General features: G+C 43.7%; 1 protein-coding gene across 1 annotated transcript; it reads right to left on the bottom strand.

Annotated features, from left to right (window-relative positions):
• Positions 1–25: 25 nt before the first annotated feature.
• LOC119215080 (cyclin-I-like) lies at positions 26–4240 on the bottom strand. Its single transcript, XM_037466903.2, has 5 exons — positions 3721–4240; positions 2960–3101; positions 2681–2815; positions 2310–2384; positions 26–2204 (listed from the first exon to the last, which is right to left on the bottom strand). Exons 2-5 carry the CDS (start codon positions 3071–3073, stop codon positions 1977–1979), a joined length of 552 nt encoding a protein of 183 aa, XP_037322800.1. The 5' UTR covers positions 3074–3101; positions 3721–4240; the 3' UTR covers positions 26–1976.
• Positions 4241–21023: the final 16783 nt, after the last annotated feature.

Raw genomic sequence — 21023 nt, forward strand, 5'->3', positions numbered from 1 at the left:
ACGTGCAGTGCTTTTTCTGTGTTCCCATGTGTAGGCCGGAGCGGCCTATCGCGACCCCGAGGAGGAGGAGGCTCCTCTTTTGAGCTTAGGCCCCTTTCTTCATACCAAGGCCAGGCCAAGAAAACAGGATGAATATCATGTAACGTCTCTTTGTCAAGTCGGAGGTCTTTGCGTTTCCTTTCATTCGTGCCGCCCGGTTGTTAAAGAAAGGGGGAGTTCACTGGAGGCAGATTCTGCTGCGTGGCGCAGGAGGGAAACGGTTGCTTTGGACATCGTTAATCTTAAAAAAAAAACAACAATAAAAAAACAGGAAGTCCCTGCACCGAGTTCTCCCACTTCACGTTAGGGGAAATAGGGGAATTTTTGTGACGTAGCAAACAAAGGAAAGTTCTGTGTTAAGATTTGAAATTCCCCACTTGAGTCGGCCTTTATCGAAGCACATTGAGAGGCGGAGAGAAAGAGTGTAATTGATCCATATCAAAAGTGTCATGGTGGCGAGTCTGGGACTAATAGATCTTATTGATTGCTGTTTTAGAGAGCATTTAGCAAAGGGAATGCAGAGTAATTCCTGCGGGGCAGGAGGGGGGGGGGATGTAAGTGTGAAAAGTATTTATTCAAATAGTATAAAGAGAAAATATTTAAATCTTTATTTTATTATAGTTTTTATCAATACATTGTGTCTTAATTTGAAGTCTTTTTGTAATATCTAAAGCGAAGTGAGGGGACAATAATATGACACCTATACCAGTCAGGTTGTTGGGGAAGGACCAGTTTTTATGGTTTGTGGCTTTAACAAAATGAATCAGTCCAAATTTGAATAATCGCAAAGAAAACAATACTAGGCTGTTTATTTGTCGTAGAAGAATAACATGGGGGGGAAGGGGGGGGCTATGGTGTCCCCAACACTGAGGAAGTTCAATGGAAATCTTCTGAATAGTGTGAATCAATACACTGCGAGTGTGAAACTGTCCTTGGAGAAAATGGCGCGCTGTGTCCATAAAGCATTCGTTTGACACAAGTTAAGAGTTTTTTTCCAGCCGCGTTGCACTTAGTGACCTTTAAGATCATTGCGTCTGGGATGATGTCAAGTGAAACTCCTTATGAATACAGCCGTAGGCCCAACAGCATTGGGGGGTGGGGGGAGGGGGGCCTAAATGATGCGTGTGTGCGTGTGCTTTAGTTCATTTGGTGGTTACTGCCTTAAATCAATGATTTGTGGGAGTTTAATAATTAAACTACAGAGTCAAGCGGTTAAACGATATAGTGCCATAAACTCAGTGACACAGTATGGGATTTCTAACTACGACACTGGAAACAGTCCAAACAGCAAAGCGTCTCTCTTAAGTCTGGTGAGGATCGATCGAATTCTTCTAACCCTCTGGTTCTGCAGGAAGGAGGAAGTCAGAAGTGCCTCTTATTCTGCAAACAGCTCGCAGTCATGAAGACACAGCGATGTTCAGATCGTGTGCTTAAAACGTGTCTTTGTTGCTTTGTTTTTCCTCCGCACACACACGCACAGGATTTAAGTTACAATGCTACTTTTGCTACAGATTGCAGACATTGCAAATTTTAAAGTAAACATGAAACTTTACTTAAAACATACTAACTTACATAAAAAGTAGTGACAGTTATTTAAAAAGACTTTATAACAAGGTATGTTTTATAACCACGGTCAAGCACCTTTCAATTATATTTCTTTTTAATATTATGTATGTTAACTAATATTAAATTCAGTCAACTTTATTCTGATCTATTGGAAAACCAAATTGTATCCTTTGACTTTATTATTTGCATTAGAATTAATTGGTGATGACTTCAAAAAGGGAAGGACACACTCCAACCACAACGGAATGGAGTTTATAATAATGATAATAATAATAATAATAATGGGCACAATGACTAACTTTTCTTTACTAAGAGTGCAGGCGTTTGTGAGGATTTGTAAACGAATGGTTGAAGGAAGCACGAAGCTGTTTTTAGTCCAGCTCACTCTTGCTCCGACAGCTCGGGAGCAGTTGTGATAAAAAGAAAGAAAGAAAGAACAGGAACGTCTGCCAACTCACGATGTGAACGAAGTCGACCGGCGTCGCGATGTACAAGTCCCAGTCCAGCTTGTCCAGAATGATCCTCTCCATGCGAAGAATCTCCGCTGTCGAAAAGTTGCATCCGCTCTGCACGACCAGATCCGGAACGGAACCGATCACCTGTTTAAAGAGAGAGCCACCGACAAAAAGGGAACCAATAAAACGTATTGTTTGGAAATAGCGTTGACGTTAGGTGCCTTTTTTTTGTCCATCCCAATATCCTACCTCGTCTTCCTCGTTGATTTTGGCAGCCAGCACCAATGAGGTAAAAGCTATGCATTTCAGGTATTTGGTTTGGGCCTGTGAAAAATAAAATACATGATTTGATTCTTAAGAACCAGAAACATTGCTGTTAAAAGGTCAGGGAGGTTTTGGTCCAGCAGTAATTTATCATGATTAAACAGCTGTTTAAGAAGTCACTGTAATGTAAACTATAGATTAAATGTGTTCCCTTTGAATTTAATACAGGCTTGAATCTTCGGCGTGGGGCTTTATTGATTCAAATAGAAACAAAAGAAGTGAAACTAAACAAAGTAGATTTTAGACCTGGGACCAAAAGTTGGTCGTGAGGTCACACGTCGTCGACGACGTTGTACCTTGACAGTGGACAGCAATCGGCTGAGGACACACACTCCCAGCGCAAAGGTCTCCGGACAGAAATGGAACATCCGGTTCATTTCTCCGAGCCACAGGATCATTTCTTGGTGCTGTGAGGAAGAGACGTCAGCACCCTGCACGTGGATAAAGGACACATTCACCAGTTAATACGAATGATTTGACATGCAAATCCTTTTGTGTGTTTGGGATTAGTCATCCCGCCTGTTAATGTTTTAATAACGCCCTTTAAAAAAAAAAAACACCCCAAGTGGTCTCACCTGGACGCCTCCGTTCTTGAAGACCGGCACCTTCCAGAGGCGGGTCTCCCGGAGCAGGGCGGCCTCCAGCAGGCCCGCCAAGCGCCGGCTCCCCGCGGCTCCCGGGTTCTTCATCGGCCCCGCGGCGCGGGGGCCCACACACCTGAGGAAGAGGAGGCAGCGGAGAAGAGATCACAATGGGAGCAGAACATGGAAGAAGAAGAAGAAGAAAAAAAAAGGTAAGGCCTCAAGAAAAATGGAGTCACTCAGGAGGTGTGTCAGTGATAAACATTACTCATCCAGCTGAGATGTAGATGTATTTTATATGTATAAAGGGTGTCACGTTGTAGTCTGTAGATATGTTATATGTGAATCAGAGGGGATACAGTCAGGCCTGACAGTTCTGCCCGGGCAGAAACTTGAACAGGTCATTTTTAGTATTTCACAGTCACTGTTTGGTGAACTCTTCGCTCGATGCAGAAGGCTGGAAATCGCTCACTTTGCAAAAAAAAAAAAAAAAAAACACCCCCCAAAAAACAACTTCGCCATTTGCAAGGCGGTGCAGCTTGGAGCCGACTGGTTCAATGCAAAGCGTTTAAAACAAGTGGCGTGTGACTTTGTCGCCGTGCGTGAGATGCTGCACGTAGCGCAGGCGGGATGATGATGATGATGATGATGATGCGGGCTGCGGTTGATGCTGCAGCCAAATGTCCTTTTTTTTCGTTTTGTTTTTTGTTGCGTGTTTTCTTTTTGTTTTGTCGTTGACTGAACTGCGGTCTTACCTCTTCGACTCCAAACGCGGGATATCCCCTCGACGACGGGTGCATTTAGAGGCTTTTTTTATGATCTCAACGAGTCCATATTCACCGAAAGCCACAAACAGGCGAACGAACAACAGTCGGCGCGCCGTTTAGAGAATCCCGACGAAAAAAGCGCGTTTCCGGGGGGAGAAAACGGAAATCTGCCGCATCATCTGAGAAGAGCGAATCAAGATAAAACATTAAAAAAAAGCCGTTAAAGCGAGAAGTACTTCAAAAAAAAGAGGCGCTAAGGGCGGCGAAAAGAAGCGCTAAACAAAAAGAAGGCAGGAAGCAAAAAATCAGGGGGGGGGATTGAGAGCAAGCTGTGTTTTGAACGCGCTTGGCTCCGCCCCGCCGTGACGTCACTGCTTCTCCAGAAACAGAAATGTGTTAGTGGGTCAGACATACGGGACCCCTTTCACAAAATGGTCGAGCTTTTCACTGGAAATGGAAGATTTCTATAGTGGGTGACTGAAGAGTACATCCTCGGGGGTGCTGTGAGGTAACTGGGGGCGTTCACCCCCCCCCCCCCCCCCCCCCAGTCTGCAGGGCCAACAACAGCAGCCGCGCCTCTGCTGCAGCATCTTGGTTTCTCTTTCACATGACCACTCCATAGCGGCAAAAAAAAGTGGACCATTTCAAGGATCTTGTGTTGGTTTAACGCACACTACTCGGTTCTCATTAACAACAGCGGTCATGAAAGCCGTTTGACTCCCGTCCAGGTCCCTGCGGCCTTCTCCGAGTGGTTGTCTTAGCTTTGACTTTCTGTCTAGTCGAAGGATGGGAAGCACACGTGTATCTAATTGATTAATTAGTCAAAATGTCTGAGAAAGGACTTGATGAGGTTTGCCTTCATGGCGTTTACAAATCGATGAGGATTGCCAGCGCAGTCGGTTCTGGAGCAGTAATCTCTCAGGATTAGTGTTTCGCTTGTAGACACCATATACAGACTCTGAGAAACAGGGGGGAGGGTGTAGTGAATACCCACTAATCTACAGATTCATTGGAGTTGATTCTCTTGGTCTATAAAACGTCAGATGAAAGTGATAAATTCCCTTCGTCTTAGATTATCTTGTTTTGTTTGACAAACAGTCCACACTTGTATTGTTTGAAGAACAATCCAGATTTCTATCATAGAAGACAACACAAAAAAGATTTGCGCTGTCCGCAAACCTCAGACACAACGCCCAGAAGCGCCAGACAGCCTGCGTCAGAATACGGAGTCGACGCACGCCGTCAAACGAGAGGCAGACGTCAGTGGACGAGAGGAGCGCTTTGTGCCTTAAACTCTCGGTCACCTCGAACAGCTGACTGATGGAAAACAAAGATGACCCCGAGGCCGAGGTCACCGCTGGAATGTGGATAAGGAGAGGGGGGCGTGCAGGAACACAGTGGTGGTTTCCTGTGTTGTGACTTGTGCGTACGTTGTTGTCTCTGGGCAGATATCATCCTCATCCTCACGTATTCTGGCTTTTGGACGCACAGCTTACAGTGAGCTCGGCCCTTCTGTTTTATCCCCCTTTTCCTCAACTTCTAAACGCCAATGGGAGGTTTTACGCGTTTGCACAGTAATGTGTGTGTGTGTGTGTGTGTGTGTTTGCATTCCATCGCTCTCAGGAGCAAAAAGCTGTGGATGTTCATGGTTATTGCCAAACAAGCAACACAAAACACTCGACAGGTTGTTCTGTATAACAGAACTAAACATTTTCTGATTCCCATAGAAGTCCGAACACGACATTCTGCAATACTTAAAAGGGATCAACATGAACCAATATCTAGTTTTATTTTGTCCCTTCTTTTTCCAGCTAAGAGACGTTTTTTTCTTCAAGTAACAAACGTATCAGTCAAATAAAGGACAGATATTTCTCTTGTCATAAAAAGAGAGCTCATATCTTCTATCTCGAGCCTAGTCGTTCTCACTGAGGACGTAAATCTTAATAAAACAAGTCCAACTTTTGAGCGTTGACTCTGAATCCCACTGACTTCTACCTTCTGCACGTCTGTGTTTAACAGTTCCAAAGCGCCATATTCAAAACTCACACTACCCCATAGAGGCCACCTTGTGTTACGTAAATAAACACAAATAATTCAAATCGGAATCAGAACTGATCCGGTGACAGAGCCAACCAATCCTTCATTGTATGATTCACAATAAAAAAATAAAGATACAATTTGATCAAATGCTTCATAAAACACATTTTACCACTGCACCTCCGTTCGCTGAGGAAAAACTTTGAGATAAGCGGACGTTGATTTGTTGATCTTTTTGCCTCGCAGGAAGAAAAAAAAACAGCAGCTGCTCCGAAAAGATAACGCGCCGCATAAATATCGCCTTTAGCACGCATTGTCTTCCTCAAATGTTAACAACAATCCCACTCAGAGAATCTACTTGTGTGGATTCTAGAAGACGAAGCGCGAATAACCCAAAAGCATCCCATAATAATCATATACAGGGAACCCAAAGCAGGAACCCCGACTCATCTGTTTAATAAGAGCTTAGGTGTGTGTCTGCGTTTTCACTTTGGTCAGGGTGGAACTGTTGTATGCTTTGATTTGTCAGGATCAAATGTCAGCCTCGAGTGTACATTACCCATAGCACCAAACCCATACCCATAGTCTGTCCAACACGGGGTGTCCTACTGCATCAGGTTGCATTTTTGCAGTACTAAACACAGCATTTTCTAGCTCTTGTGACCCCTAATCCTCTTTCCGGGAGGACCAGAGCTCAAGGTACCATTTTATTGAGATGTCACGCTTCATTTCATTGGGATACAAAACATGCAGGCGGATGATTAGTCATGGTCTCCACTGCCACCGGATTCTATGACCATGGTGCTGGACAGACACATGCATACAATACAGTAAACATTTTTGTAAAACATCTATTCTATTCATCTAATTATAACTATGTGGATAATATTCATTCCTTCTGTAACTTCTGTAAAAATGAATTTTCTTTGAGGAAACTCTACTTGCATTTGTTGTATTTTAACAAGATTTACAAGCCTATGCCAACTCTAGGTTGAACCTATTGTTCAATTGCATTGTCAAAATCATCAGTCTAAATCAACAATGTTTGCTTCTAACAGTTACGTATATACATATAATTTCATTTGTTAAATCAAAGTTTTAATGAAATGTTTTGGTGCCCAAGGTGAACCTGTCAGGTGTCTCTTTTTGGGTCCAAAAAGCAAATAAAAGTAAGATATTTCTCACATTGAAAAAGTGATAAAATAAACATATTTGGTATTTAAATTGTTTTCATAATTACTCGATAATTAGAATTATTTTTCTGTCCAAGACTTTAATTATTTTAACACTAAAACGAAATGATGAATTGAGGGTTCAAAAGATCGATCCCTGGTCACTTGACCTGAAAATCACCACATAGGGCAGTTTCCACATCTGACCTACTGAAATAAACTAAATCTTGAACGTGGAATGTGAGCCCATTGTATTTTTAAACAAAACGTCTACATTTTAATATATTTCTCCATGACTTTTTTCGCAACATGAGATTCATATTTGATATATTTGGCCTTCCTGCCCAGCTGTAAATCCTCTGTAGAAATGCAGTAAAACCATTTAAGCAGACGGTTCCTGTCTGATTTTCTTTTTTCTTCCCTGTGATGTGAAGCTGTGAAGTGTGCACCCACTTGCTGGTCGTGAATATATATATATATATATATATATATATATATATATATATATATATACTCCAGCATTTTTCTCATCCTGTGAAGCTTCCCACCGAGGGTCGACCCTCAGATGTCAGATCTCAGATCAGATCTGCCCGCCCTGAAAAGGAATGAGTGGAGAATTTCCACAGGGGGGGGGGGGGGGGGGGGGGAGACTTCATATTCTTCGGGTTGGAGAAGAAAGGGAAGGAAGCGTTGAGGGCAGGCAGAGCTCGACCGTCATCTCAATGTGGGTCGGAATAACACCAAGACACAGGCTTCCATTCATCCAGTCATTATTAAGTGCTGGTGGGGAAAAAAGGTGGAAAACCTCATGATCATAACATCGAGGTCGGCTCGATCAATTTCATGCTCTGTTTGATGGAAAAGTGGCAGGTTGTCCCATTTATTTTTAAACTAGGTGTGTCTGACGCGGCAAAGCATTACATCACCAATCCACACGTGTTATTGACTCACTAAGGATTTAAAGCCAGATTAAATGTCAGCATAAAACTGTCAAGTCATCAGAGGGGATTTCTTCTCTTTCTCTCTCTGGCGATCGTTGTTTTGCTGCTCAAAAATCAAATCACAATCAAATACAAGGCCAGAAATAACAATTGTTACAGGGATATAACATCCGGTGCTTCCACGTTTCAATGGTATATGTTTTGGTTTACCTATTTATATTCATGTTTTCTTTCTTCGTTTTCTGCAAAAATATCACCTCTCAGGCAGCTTGCCTCGAGTCATACTGCATTTGGAGATTTGTTGGCCGTGAAGCCAAATTCTTAAATCCTCACGAGGCAAACGAAACCAATTATACACCGTGACGGAGTGCGGTTTTCTCTGGAATCGACCCGGGTTCTCGGTACCTTTTGGCCAAAAGGCGGTGGAGCACCGGCGCCGCAGTGGTCTTTCTGCTCAGCAGGGGGCAGTGTGGTCACACGGCAGCCCTCCATGTCCTCTCCACGAGACCTCTCTTGGGCACAAAGAGAGGAAAATGTTATATAATAAAAATCCTCTTGATGGCAGAGCAGCGGTTGCTTAGGGATCTCAGGAAACTGAGTTTGAGTTTCCGTGATTCTCATGTCGCCTTTTGCCTTTTTTGCTCATTTGAAAACCGTCTCGATGTAGCAGAAAGCTTTTCATTTCAGTGGGCATATTGAGTTTATTTTGAAGTTTACCTTTTTTTCTTTGATTTTGTTTCGTGACCTGGTTCAAAGACCATGCCTCAGATTCAAGAGCAAAGAGTCAGTAATTCATTCTTTGAAAAAGGTTTATTTTGCTTCGGTTTTCTGTCTGATTACATAAACTCAAATATCATAGTTCCAGTATAAAACCCAATTTCTGTTTGGCTGAGCCACACCGTCTGTAATGCACCTCCTAACTTTAAAATTAAATTCTAATCGCTGGTCTCTTGCAAGTACTTAAAATGGAATAAGCAAATTTCCATTTAAATCACTTCTCTGTTGTATAGCACCTTGGGTGAAGAATTACACGTATAGGCCTAATCAGTATTGAGTGTGGGGTTACTTCAGGCATTAAACAAATTAAGATTTATGCCATCAGATTGCTTGGCTGAAGCCATCCAGAGATTAATAATCATCATTCCGCAGCTAATTGTCCACCATTGTACATGTCATCATTGAAGTAATACCTGCAAGGGCATTCCTTCCTATCGGGTTCACTGTCTGCCCATTATCGAATTATTAGCTCAGTTTCACAGTCAACAATCAAACTCAAATATTTTAAACTGAAATGTACATCGTTGAGTAGCTGCATGATGTACTTTGTGAAATAAGCGGAATCTCCACGGGGGGGGGGGGGGGGGATATCAAAGTGTCTTCACCAAGGTGAACGAGGACTGATTTTGTTCCTCAGCTGCTCGCTTTGCCCCGGTCGGGTTTTCAGAAGCATCGTTCTGCCCTCGTTAAGCGGCCGTTGAGGTCTGACACATGGTTTCTAGTTTGACTGAAACGCTTCAGCATTGGAAAGGATTGCCATGACATTTTGTACCAACATTCAGGGTCCCCAGAGGCTGAATCAGAGTGTGATCTGTATTCAGGTCTGACTTTTCCTTGTGTTTCGACAGCTATCAGAATGATTGCAATAAATTGGTGACTTCCTTTCATCCCATTTTCTTCCTCCTCAAAGAAGCCGCAGCGTCTGCTTGTGACTCCTCGTCACATGTCACTTGTTACCTTTGTTGTGACCTGTTGAACAACATTCTTCATCCTCAAAATCATTTTTTTAACTGGCTTCAAAGCCTGGAGATGTGAATCTTCAAGTGAATGTGTTCAGCGTCTAAAGGAATATTTACTTTGCATTTATTTAAAGAATAGGCTGAACAGCATTTTAAGGCTTTGTGGCTGCGTCCTATAACCATGGCAACCTGTTGGTCATGTCATTACTCCTTGGAAGTGGCCTCACCGAGCGCCCGTTGCGTAGGTGGAGAAATAGAAGGCGGAGGAGGAGGAACATGACGAACCGACCATCGCCATTGCGAGGAAGCAAAGCACATGAAAGATCCAGAAAATTAAAAAGAAAATTCCAGGCTTTTCTCCTTGGAGGCAGTGAGAGAAATGTGAATGGCTTATTTGTTCGGCTCACTTTATAATGAGTCGTTTGGCTGCCAACATCATCTCTCATCTCTGTGGAAAGGAGAGCACCAGTCCTCATCAGAGCAACCTGCCTGCAAGGTGCTCATTAATGAAGTTACACACACACACACACACACACACACAGAAATATTTGCATCTAAACTCATGATCCCTTTCTACTTTATTTACTCCAACAGCTCAAATAATTGTTTTTCATCCCGTTTTTAAATGAGGACAGGTTTTTAACAGCTGTGAGATAACGCCTGCCCCAACGAATTGAGCATGGCGAGACTCACACACACACACACACACACACACACACACACACACGCACACACACACACACACACACACGCACACACACAGACACACACACACGCACACTGTCTAAATTAATTATTGTTATAAGTCAGTTTCAAGGATGCTATAATACCTTCCATTCTCATCATACTCTTCAATTTGTGTAAAAAAGTTAGTTAAGTCAGTGCAAACACCTACAATGTTTTTTTTTCCTCTTTAATTATAGAAATACAGAATAGTTCAGTTACCGAATAGAGTTTTTCCCTATTATCATAATATAATTAATAGTATCATGCGGTTGTAAATTGGCATTTGCTGCTTAGAGGATCCACTCGGGACAGAAAGTCTTTATTTCAGCCGTACTTTTAGTAATTTATATTTCTGCTCCCCTTTATTTTTTAATTAAAAATAATAGATGCTAAGAATGGTTGCTGCATGTAAAATAAGACACAATGCATCTGTGAATCACCTTATCACTCACAATAACTGAGAAAAAAGAGAAGTTTTAATGTTATTTACCGAGTAGAATAACAGGGTTGTTTTGTAGACATCACGTGGATCGATAAACATATTTTCTGGAGATGCATTAGTGTATGTTAAAAGGCAATATCACATTACGCTCTGTGGTAAAGATCCGATGTGACATACTGCGTACTGTCCCTTTAAATGAACCACGTGACATGCGGCGTCGCACAATTCTACACACCAACAGCGAAAAGCAATTTAGAACCACAAGATCGATCAAATGATTTGTATGTTTGTTTCACACGCCCCGGTGGTTATATATGTTACAACACAAGCATGTGGAATGATATTTAGGTTGCTTAATCTATGTCATCATTTTACTATCCCATTAGATTAGCTCCAGCATCCAATTACTCAACAGATTTCCAGCCCATAGTCATAAAACATACAAAACCAAAGTCATAAAACACACATGGGTCCAATGCTGGGATTTTCAATTCCAATATTGATCACTTCCAAAACTTATAGCTTCATTATGATCTAATTTATAACTTTTAGAAAAAGGACTTTCAAATGTGCCAGATATGAAAGTTAAGAATTATATATATATATTAGGGGTGTCAAATGATTAAAAATTTTAATCAAATTAATCAGAATTTTCAGTGGATTAATCATGATTAATCACACCTGAATCCTAACCATTTTTTCTTTCTGAAATGCATACTAAAGATAAATAACAGGACACAGATACATAATTATCATTATTATTATCATAATTATTATTTTTTACATAAATATATGTTATTGATATTTGATTTTTTAATTCATTCCAGAAAATAATCAAATCAATGTTATTTGATAAGTTACAGACTGATTTCCCTGCATGGCTCTAGAAGGGTCTCGAGCCTCTGCAGTTTATCCCACTCTGCTGCGAGTTTGTGCTCCTGCGATGACCAGACATGACCAGACATGTCAACCCTCCCGATGTTTCAAAGCCCCCCCCGAAAATCTCCCGGACCGACCTTTCTCCCGATTTCCACCCGAACAACAATATTGCTGCACCACCCGTCACTGGGCGCGCCGTTTCAGACCGAACAATAATAAAGGTTACACCTTGAAGTCGAGCGCGGCGATTAGAACGACTGGCGCTGCAAAGAAATCCGCTACCACCCCCATTTCAGTGTGAAATATTCCCATACCTGGGAGGATTTAGATCGCATTGGTTTCTCTTCCTCCGCATGTTTCAGAACAGCGCTGCTCTTGCTCTGCTGGGCGGAGCTTTTCTTCTTCTCTGTTCTGCTGCGCGAGAACGGGGGGGGGGGGGGGGGGAGCGGGTCTCTGGCGCAAACAACTTGCTGAACCTGACGGCCTGACATATGCCTGCAGGTGGCAGTAATGTGTTGTATAGGATGAAGTGCATTCCCTAGAAGAAGAGGTTCTTTCCGGACCTGAATAATTTGTCACACTGCGCATGCGTGAAATGCGTCAAAAAAATTGACGTAATTAACAACAAACAGCTAATTAACGCCGTTAACGCGCTATTTTTGACAGCCCTAATATATATATATATATATATATATCCATATCCTTCATGTTGATGACTGTTTCACATTTTAGCTTCGCTCTCAAAAGAAAACGATGTTCTCAGTCTCTGAAAGTCTATTTAGGTTCATGAACAAACAAAATGTCCATGCTTTAATACGATAGACTGTCTCTCTCTGTCCCAAGTACAACAGCGGCCCCTACAAACGTTCATTTGTTGCGACAGTCTCTTTCGTCACACCATACTTGCCTTTTGAAAAGTCACACCCAGAAATCCCCCGCGCTCAGTCTCACACATGAGGCTGATACCAGTGTGATGCAGCGGCGGGTCCTTTTCGGGCTCCGGCCTCCTGTGGAAGGCTCCTTGCTCTGTGATGTGTGGACCTCCGTCGACGTCTGCTTCCTCTGATGGACTCGAGAAAAAGGACTTTATGAAATAAAAGAAGATCAATTGTTGCAAAGAGACACAGAGAGAGAGAGAGAGAGAGAGAGAGAGAGAGAGAGAGACCTGGGACTGAGTGTGAGCGGGGCTAAGGGGAAGCTAATGGGACATGTGTTGGATGTGGTCACATGGGTCGGGGAATTACCTGTGGTAATTGGGGAACAGGGAAGGCAGCAGACAGATTATATTACCTAGAGGACACACACACACAAACTAGCTACACACACACACACGCACACACACACACACACACACGCGCGACAGACGGCCGCAGAGCCGTAGTTGTGTTTGCGCAAGAGCCGATGTGTCACAAACAAATTGATTGTGTATCTCAGGTCTTTGAGGTACTCCATGGTTTTTAAGAGCCAGGGCCATGAGTACTTGGCTGCGGCTTGGAGTTGGGACCAAACTCCTTTTGGGGGTTGGGTCTCACGTGTCGTCCTCTAATCGGGAAGATGGAAGGTTCACATCCCAGCTCCTCCAGTTCCTCAACCTGTTTCTGCTGAACCCCAAATTGCTGATGATGCCATCAGTGCGTGATTGGGTTTGAGCGGGTGGATGTTGACATGAAGGGCCGTGCTTTGTGTGGTGCAGGACTGGAAAAGCGCCATTGTAATGTCAGTCCATTTGCCATTTTATGCATTTTCTACAATCTTATTCTTTGAGAAAACAAGAAACGTTCATTTGCACAGCACCTTTCGACATTGAGGCAATTCCAAGCTACACATTAGAAGCGGAGCAACGCAGAGTATAGGAAGCGAGTGTACAGGTCATCCCCCACACAGCCTGGATTCACGTTCTGCCATAATGTGTACATTAGTATTTAAAGACTCTGGCATTACTGTTTAATGGCGCTGAACCAGATTAAACATTTAAAAGGCTCCACCATCAGTGATGTAAAGGGAAATTAAATTAAAAGGGACCATAGGGTCTGCAAGAAGAAGGATGCTCTGTGGGGAAAGGTGTTTGATTCCCCTGAGACCACGCAAATAAGCAAATGCACGAATTTATGTCACCGTCTGCCACCTTGGTTTTATATATATATATATATATATATATATATATATATATATATATATTAGTGCACCAGGGTAAAAAACCTTTCTGTTGCAAGAGCACTCTTTAGCAAATTACATTCATACGAAAGGGCTTTCAGGCGAACTTTAATCTATACTGTTACATCATATATCATCATGTACTGTATATGGCCTGCCAATCTTTGTTAGTTAGTGTTGTAAATCATTGCCATGTAACAAGACATTAGTTAATTGCCATATATTCTTCAATAACCATAATAATGTTCCTTCACATATGAATTTGAACAGAGTAGATGGCTCTAAAAGAGATGCAATGCTACCTTTTTTTTCTTCAAAATCAGTGTGACTTTTAATAGCGTACAGGTCACTAAATGAGGATGCCGTAGGGAAGGCAGCTCATCACAGTAAATGACAAGTGTGGCGCCTTAACTTGACCAAATGAGGGGAAGAGGTGATCTGACTAATGATTCAATTTCCAGACTCGAGGCTAAAAGTTACACCATTGTGTCCACGACGCTTCCTCGCTTCATCCCGGGCAAAAATAGCACCATTGACCCCCACGAGTCAGAAAATAGTCTTCAGTAACGGGGTGTCAAAAACTGGCTGACCCTAAAATTGTTTAAAATATTGCGTGTGTTAGATTCCTGCCTGCCTTTGCATGAACAGCTTTAATGCTGTCTATTTATCTGGAAGACCCGCCTCAGCATCTCGCTCGGAGCACCATCCAAAGGGTGGCACATGTGACCTGGAACATATAACCGCTGCGCGGCGACTCTGACCTTTAGGCATCGACAAAGGCCACGATACGGCCCCCGCTTGTCCCTGCTGCGGCGCACACGAGGCGGCCTTTGAAGGTTCGTTGTGAAGTGAGCGGATCCAAAGCGGAAATGTTTAAAGCAGAGCAAATTGGGGGTGGGGGGGGGGCGGGTGCGTCATGACGAATGCATTATTAAACAGCGCGCGTGTTTTCAGGGGACTTTCGGAAGTAATCAAAAGCATCAAAAAGCTCCCGTATATTTCTCTTAATTTCCTGACTTAGATCTGCAAATCCCTTTTGGTAAAAGTTTAATTCGTCCTTTGCCTCAAAGTTTCAGGCCCACATGACTTAAACATATGCAAACGAACTCCCAGTGACTTGCCAGCAGCGTTAACTCAAAATGCCCTCGTGTCCTCGCGCTGACCCCCCCCCCCCCCCTGTGAGGTGAGCGGGAAAATAATCGTCCTCGGGTTTTTTTTTTTTTTTTTTCTTCTCCAGTGACCAGATATTTGGCTTCCGTCTCAGCCTAAACAGAAACACCTCCTGTTTGTCGCTTCTGGTGGACAAAGTGAAAAAAAAAAGAAGAAAAAAATCTGTCTCTTCAGCCGTAGAAACTACATGAATAAAAATAATTTATGCTTTTTGGAATTGATTTTGTGGGAACGCTGTGAAGCTTTTTGGAATAAATTTAAGGATTTGTGTTCCCGGGAGTAAGGATTTCGTTCCTGTCGTCTGATATGTGGGTTTCTTATAATAACCCATCTGGGAAGCTCAGAGGGCTTTAAGCTTTTGCTGATTAATTAATTTAAAATGTAATCTTTTTATTGAGAAATTATACATTTATAGCATTCATTATTTCAAAAGTAACAAAACCATAAAAAAATAAACCGGAGACGCAACGTTATTTGGGGGGACGTGTATGTATGAATTATGCAAACACGTCTCCAGAAATAACACTTAAAAACGGAATTTCTCGCGGCATACATTAGCTGCTTTGTTAAGCTCGTACTTCGTGTATAATATTTCAAGCAAAGGAAGTGTGAACCACACAGAAGCCGTGGCGGGTGTAGAAGCTGCTTTGACAGCACTTGTTATTTTTCCCTGATTTAGGCAACACAAGTGTGGAAGATAAGGATCCAGCAAAGATCCAGATTATGGTTAAAATGAGTCATTCTGCTCATTATCTTCATAATGGACACTCGGCGAATGCAAAGAATAAGGAGACATAATGTTGCTCTATGACTGATGCGTATCGCTGCAAATGAACAACCATAAAGAAAGTTGAAAAAAATAAATAAAACTAAACAATGCTTTAATCATGCTTAAGAGCTGGTAGTGCATGGAAAGATGAAACGCATTGTCCGGGGAACATTTCTCACAATTTCAGTAACACCTTCCGACAGACTAGAATAGAGAAGAATAGTAATAGCATGTTTAATTAGTAATTTGGATGACATTACTTTCTCTTGAAATGTGCTGCATCAAATCAGCGTAACGTAATGTCTAGGTAGATGGGACGTGCTGCCTCATGGCAGTTATCAAATTGTGGCATTTGACCTCTTAAAAGTTCACACTGCAACAGTAGTATTTAGAGGAAGAAGTTAAACAAAACTGGCTCAACTTGACTTTGTGTCTCTGGAGGAATCTGCACTCGTTTGATGATTCGCTCACTCGGAGCTGGGCCAGAGAGCCTGGGCCATGCGTGGCGTGGAGTGTGAGTGTCATTGTGACCTTGTGATTGGGAATCGGTTTCTTGCTGTTAGTTTGGCGTTGTCGGGGAGGGGAGGGGAGGGGAGGGGAGGGAGCGTCACTAAATATTTGATGACCTTGCTCCGTAAACCCTCGGGATCGTGAGGAAAAGCTTCCCCGCAGACTTCACCTCGTGGCCCCCCCCCATCGATCTGCTGGTCAAGCTGATGCTTCTTTGACTCTTTGGGGGGGGGGGGGGGGGGGATCTTCAGGGTGTGTTGGTGAGGTTGGTGAAAGCTGTGGCACGAGTTGAATCTTGCTATAATAATACCACTTGCGACGCGGGGATCGAAGACAAGTCATTGCAGTGAAGATTACCAAAATGACATTTGCCGTGATAATATAAATGAGCTTTCCTAATTACAAGCACACTCCCCGTGTGTGGCTGGTTGTCTTTATCAGCGCGGAGATCACTCCGTCTTATTTTGATTCTCCCTCGTATCCTTCTGTCTTGTCGGTGCTTAGGATTTAGAAAACATCTTCCAACTCTCCAGCAAAAGAGCTTCAGCCAGCCTCCAATGTGCCAGTGGTTTTTTTTAATAGCTTAACAGTGCCCCCCCCCCCACACCCCCTTCTGTCTCCGTGGTGCCTGAGAAGTAGCTGCAGAGATTGCTGTGTTCGTCTGAAAAGCCACCGGGGAGACTTTGTGTTGAAGGAATTCTTTGCTGCCATTTAATGAAGCTTTATTTCATGACAGCGTTTGAAAAAAGAGAAGAAGAGAAAAAAAAAAGCTGGTCCTAATTTGAGACTCGAATCTCCAGCAGAGGTTTTGTGAACCGGCTTTCAGGCGATGCATTCATGTTGGTATATTGTCTGAATAAGAATTTAATAGCGGTTTTTTTTGTTGCTGTTTTGCTGCTGGAGAAACTAGTGGCATTCTGTGCTGTTTCTTTCCAATTATCTGATAGAACAATTGAAAATAGGTAGAAAAAAAAAAAGGAATGACTCGGCCAGAATGAATACTAATGCGGAGGGAGCAAAGCAATCATAATATTGTTTGCCTGAAATCATCACCTGTCACCGACGGCACCGTCATTAAAGCCAAACGCGAAGAGGCGAATAAAAAGCGCACGCCAAGGTTCTCCCGCTCCTCAGAATACTAACCAACAGATGAGTGCATTTGAATGAATAATGTGCGGAGGGGAGGGGGGGGGGGGGTGGGGGGGTAAACGTGTGAAGCCTGACCAGAATGCTCATCCGGAAGGCGGCGACGCGTCGTGAATGTGTGAAGCCGCGCGCCACTGAGGCCTCGACGAGACGTCGAGTGCGGTTTAAAAAAAAAAAAAAAAGTGTTGGAGACACTAAAGAGTTAAAAAATGAAGTTTCTCCGTGGCTGACACCCTTCTGGAAAAAACTAACGAGGCTTTGAGAAACAAAATGTCCTTGAAACATTAAGGAATGCTTGTGAATTTAAAGTGGACGAAAAAGTCCCCAGTGTTTCGAGGGGCGGCCCCTTTTCACCACGGCGACGGTCGCCGTGGTGAAAAGGGGCCGCCCCTCGAAACACTGGAAGTGGAAGTCGTAAAACAGCGGAAGGCTGTGATCCCATTTCATTACAATGCTGAATGTACGCAGAAAGACACAAGGTCGGGACGCCAGCGAAGCGTAACACGACGCGCACAGCTGTGCAACCCCCCCCCCCCCCCCCCCCCCAAAATATAAATGAACACAATGAACGAACAGTGGGACTCGCAGATGACAGAAATGATGCAGTGTTTCACCTTTTAGTCAAAGGCCCGAATGCCTGTTTGCGCTCGTCTCCTCTCTCATAGCCTCTCGTACCCACGCTGATAGACCCCCCCCCCCCCCTACACTCTCCCGCCATGCAGCATCTAATGTTAAAGGCCCGGTATGCGTTTACGAGTATGTTGGTCTGGTCCCCCCCCCCCCCCCCCCTCACCTCCCTCCCCCGCCCCCCTCCTCCGTCTCCTCTGGAGCTTTTTTGAACTTCTGAAACTGCGCCTTTCTCCCAAATGAGTGCACGATAGTCCCATAATGAACGTGGAGCGTGGTATAATTGCCCGAGGAGCACAGTTACTCCACAAATGAAAAATATGCTAATTGCTACAAACACTGCATAAATGTGATTTCTCTCGAAATGAAAATGACCGAGGAGCCACGTGCGCACGCTCCACCTCCTCCAGAGTTAGACCACCCACGTTCACGTGCACAGAGACACCGCGCGCTACAGGTATGAACGGTGCCCTCGCAGGGACGTCCGGGCCCTCTGTGACCTTTTCGGGGAAAACTAACGCGGGGCTTTATCAGCGTGCTTTCAAGTTCGGGACATTTTCCTGCATCTAATATCCGCGGTTTATACTTTCCATTCAACGGGGAAGCCCCGTGGATCAGGCTTCCTTACTGCAGAGAGAGAACACCCTGCTGTTGCACTTATGGGAATAAATCATAGCCTGCGCGTAGATGAATCCTTATCAGCTGCGGGGGGGGGGCGGCGTTTTGTGAGCGGACCCGCAATAACCTTCGCCGCGGAGGCGAACAATTACAGGGAAAAGAAACAACAAAAGCAATCAATTCAGTATCGCACGTAGCGCAACTTCAATGATGGAAGAGTGGCTCCGTGAGGAGGAGCTCCTATGGATTATATTTTACTGATCTAAAAAAAAAAAAAAAGGAGAATGACCTTGCTGGAGGGGCAGCAGAGACAGCGGCGACGCTACGGTGATATTTACGCGTATCTCGGATATTTGGATAAATCACTGGACGTGGGAGGAGAGAACAGACTTTCGACCTCGGGCCTGCCTCTTCCTGTCATATGGCGCTCTGCAGATGGAGGGAAAGCCGCCAACTGTCTCCCTCCATCAGCGTGTTCCGACCCTCGATGGGTGTGTTTGATTCTGTTTGAGTGTCATAAAGCAGTCACGTAAAAAAGGATTACTCATTATGTCTCTGGATAATGTAATAGCCTGTGTTTGATTAATACGCCTAGTTGGCATAATTGATCCTTAATGACCTTCAGATGTTTCGGTGAAAACGAGTTGACGCGGCCGTATGGAGCATAAGATTGAGAGTGTTGAAGAAGAAGCCCGATTATAATCAATTTTAAAAAAGAAAAAGGTTTGACCTGCCGATCACCTGGTTTGGGAATATTTACCCCTGTGATGTGTCTACGTGCAGCTGCCAGTTTATTAGGGCATGCCAAGCTTAAACTAATACACGTAACTGTGCTTTAAAAAGTCACGTTTGCTGGCAGCGATGACATTTTTAAGTATTGGAACAGCTTTCCTCTCTTCTTTGGTTGTTGCCATGGTTTTTGTTTCCCCTCGAGATGTGTCCTGCTGGCAGCACAAGCTGCAGCTAGGAGTACATTTGTATATCGGTGTAGGGAAGTAATCCCAACATGTCATTGTCTTGTGCACAGAGCGTTCTCTTAATTAACTCTCTTATGCGGCGGCTGTCTCTTCTGTTCATTCCCACGGAAAAAGTCCATATGAAGTTTGAACCGCTGGGTTTCTGCTGCTTCATGGTTTGAACTGATCACATTCATGACTTTCATTTTGTATTGATGTCCTGATGGTCATCTGCTGCTTATTAATGTCACGTTACCTTTTATTAAAGGTAAAATGTCCAAGTCAGGAATGAATTAAGTCCTGACTCGCTGATTAATTAAATTGGTTTGAGTTGATTTCTTATCTGCTGTGTTGAGCTGAGGGGAAATTGTGTTTTTGTCTAATGTTTGACCCGACTTTGTGCTCTAATGAGCCTTCTGCATGGCCTAAAACCAAAACGTTTAATGCTCACACTGTGTGCCAATGCGGATTTAAGTTCCCATGACGATTGCGCGTTCGGATGTTCTGAATCTTGGAAAAGTCTTTCTGTTATCGAGATACTGGGAAGTAATTCAGCATCCTGCAGTCACAACCAGGATGCGTTACAGCCGCTATTTCTGTTTTAATTCGTGTATTTGTCAAATTAAATCAAACTCAGTTGATTAAATGCATGTCCTGATGACTGATTTATGAAATTACCGGTCGTTTTATCAGCACTTTTCGACTTCCTACCTGACTCCTCTGTGTTTTGTATTCCGTGTCTTGTGTTAGATTTTGTCACTCTTTCCCGTCTTCTTCACAGCATTCGACACTTGCTGAATCGGCACTTCCCCCCCCCCGAACCTGCTTTTCTGTCTGGCTTCACAGTAATTAATCTGTGTAAGCAACCGACTGACTGCCCGTGTGATGGATTGCCGCCATCAAATCAACTTAAGATGCCTGCGCCGTGGCGGCTGGCGTTGAAAAAGAACAGTGCTTAGTTTTGACGGCCACGTACCGCTATTACGCTAATTTGTACCCCCCCCCACCCCCCCGTGACCTGTGCATCATGAAGCAATTCAGAAAACCTCGCGTGTAGTCCTCTAACAGCTTGAATGTGATGGATAACACGTTCCCGGAGTGTGGCAGTTTATGTATTTATGATTGTGCCAGTCAAATGGCCTTTGACGATTCCCTCTTTATCTTTTATCTCCTTCTCCGCGGAGCTGCTTGAGCTTTTTGCCTCTTGAGCAGCGTGAGGGGTGGGGGCGGCAAACAAATGGCTTCCACAGCTCACTTCCCGTAAGATTATGATGAATCCTTTGCACTCCAAGTAGGCCGTGCTGCTGGTTCGCGCCGGCCATCGCTCCCGCGAGACAATGGGCCCTGATGGGCTTTGGCTAAATGGCCAGAACGCAGTGCGTCCGTCATGAAACAAACAAAGAGGCGG

Source organism: Pungitius pungitius, chromosome 16 (assembly GCF_949316345.1).
Source record: "Pungitius pungitius chromosome 16, fPunPun2.1, whole genome shotgun sequence".
In the NCBI taxonomy this organism is placed as follows: Eukaryota; Metazoa; Chordata; class Actinopteri; order Perciformes; family Gasterosteidae; genus Pungitius; species Pungitius pungitius.

Bases quoted from the DNA above. Each gene is read 5' to 3' on its own strand.
- LOC119215080 (XM_037466903.2), bottom strand. From the start codon at position 3,073: ATGAAGAACCCGGGAGCCGCGGGGAGCCGGCGCTTGGCGGGCCTGCTG. The intron at 2,816-2,959 runs GTGAGACCACTT...ATCCACGTGCAG, and splicing joins TCAAGAACGGAGGCGTCCAG to GGTGCTGACGTCTCTTCCTC. The intron at 2,385-2,680 runs GTACAACGTCGT...TATTTTTCACAG, and splicing joins GATTGCTGTCCACTGTCAAG to GCCCAAACCAAATACCTGAA.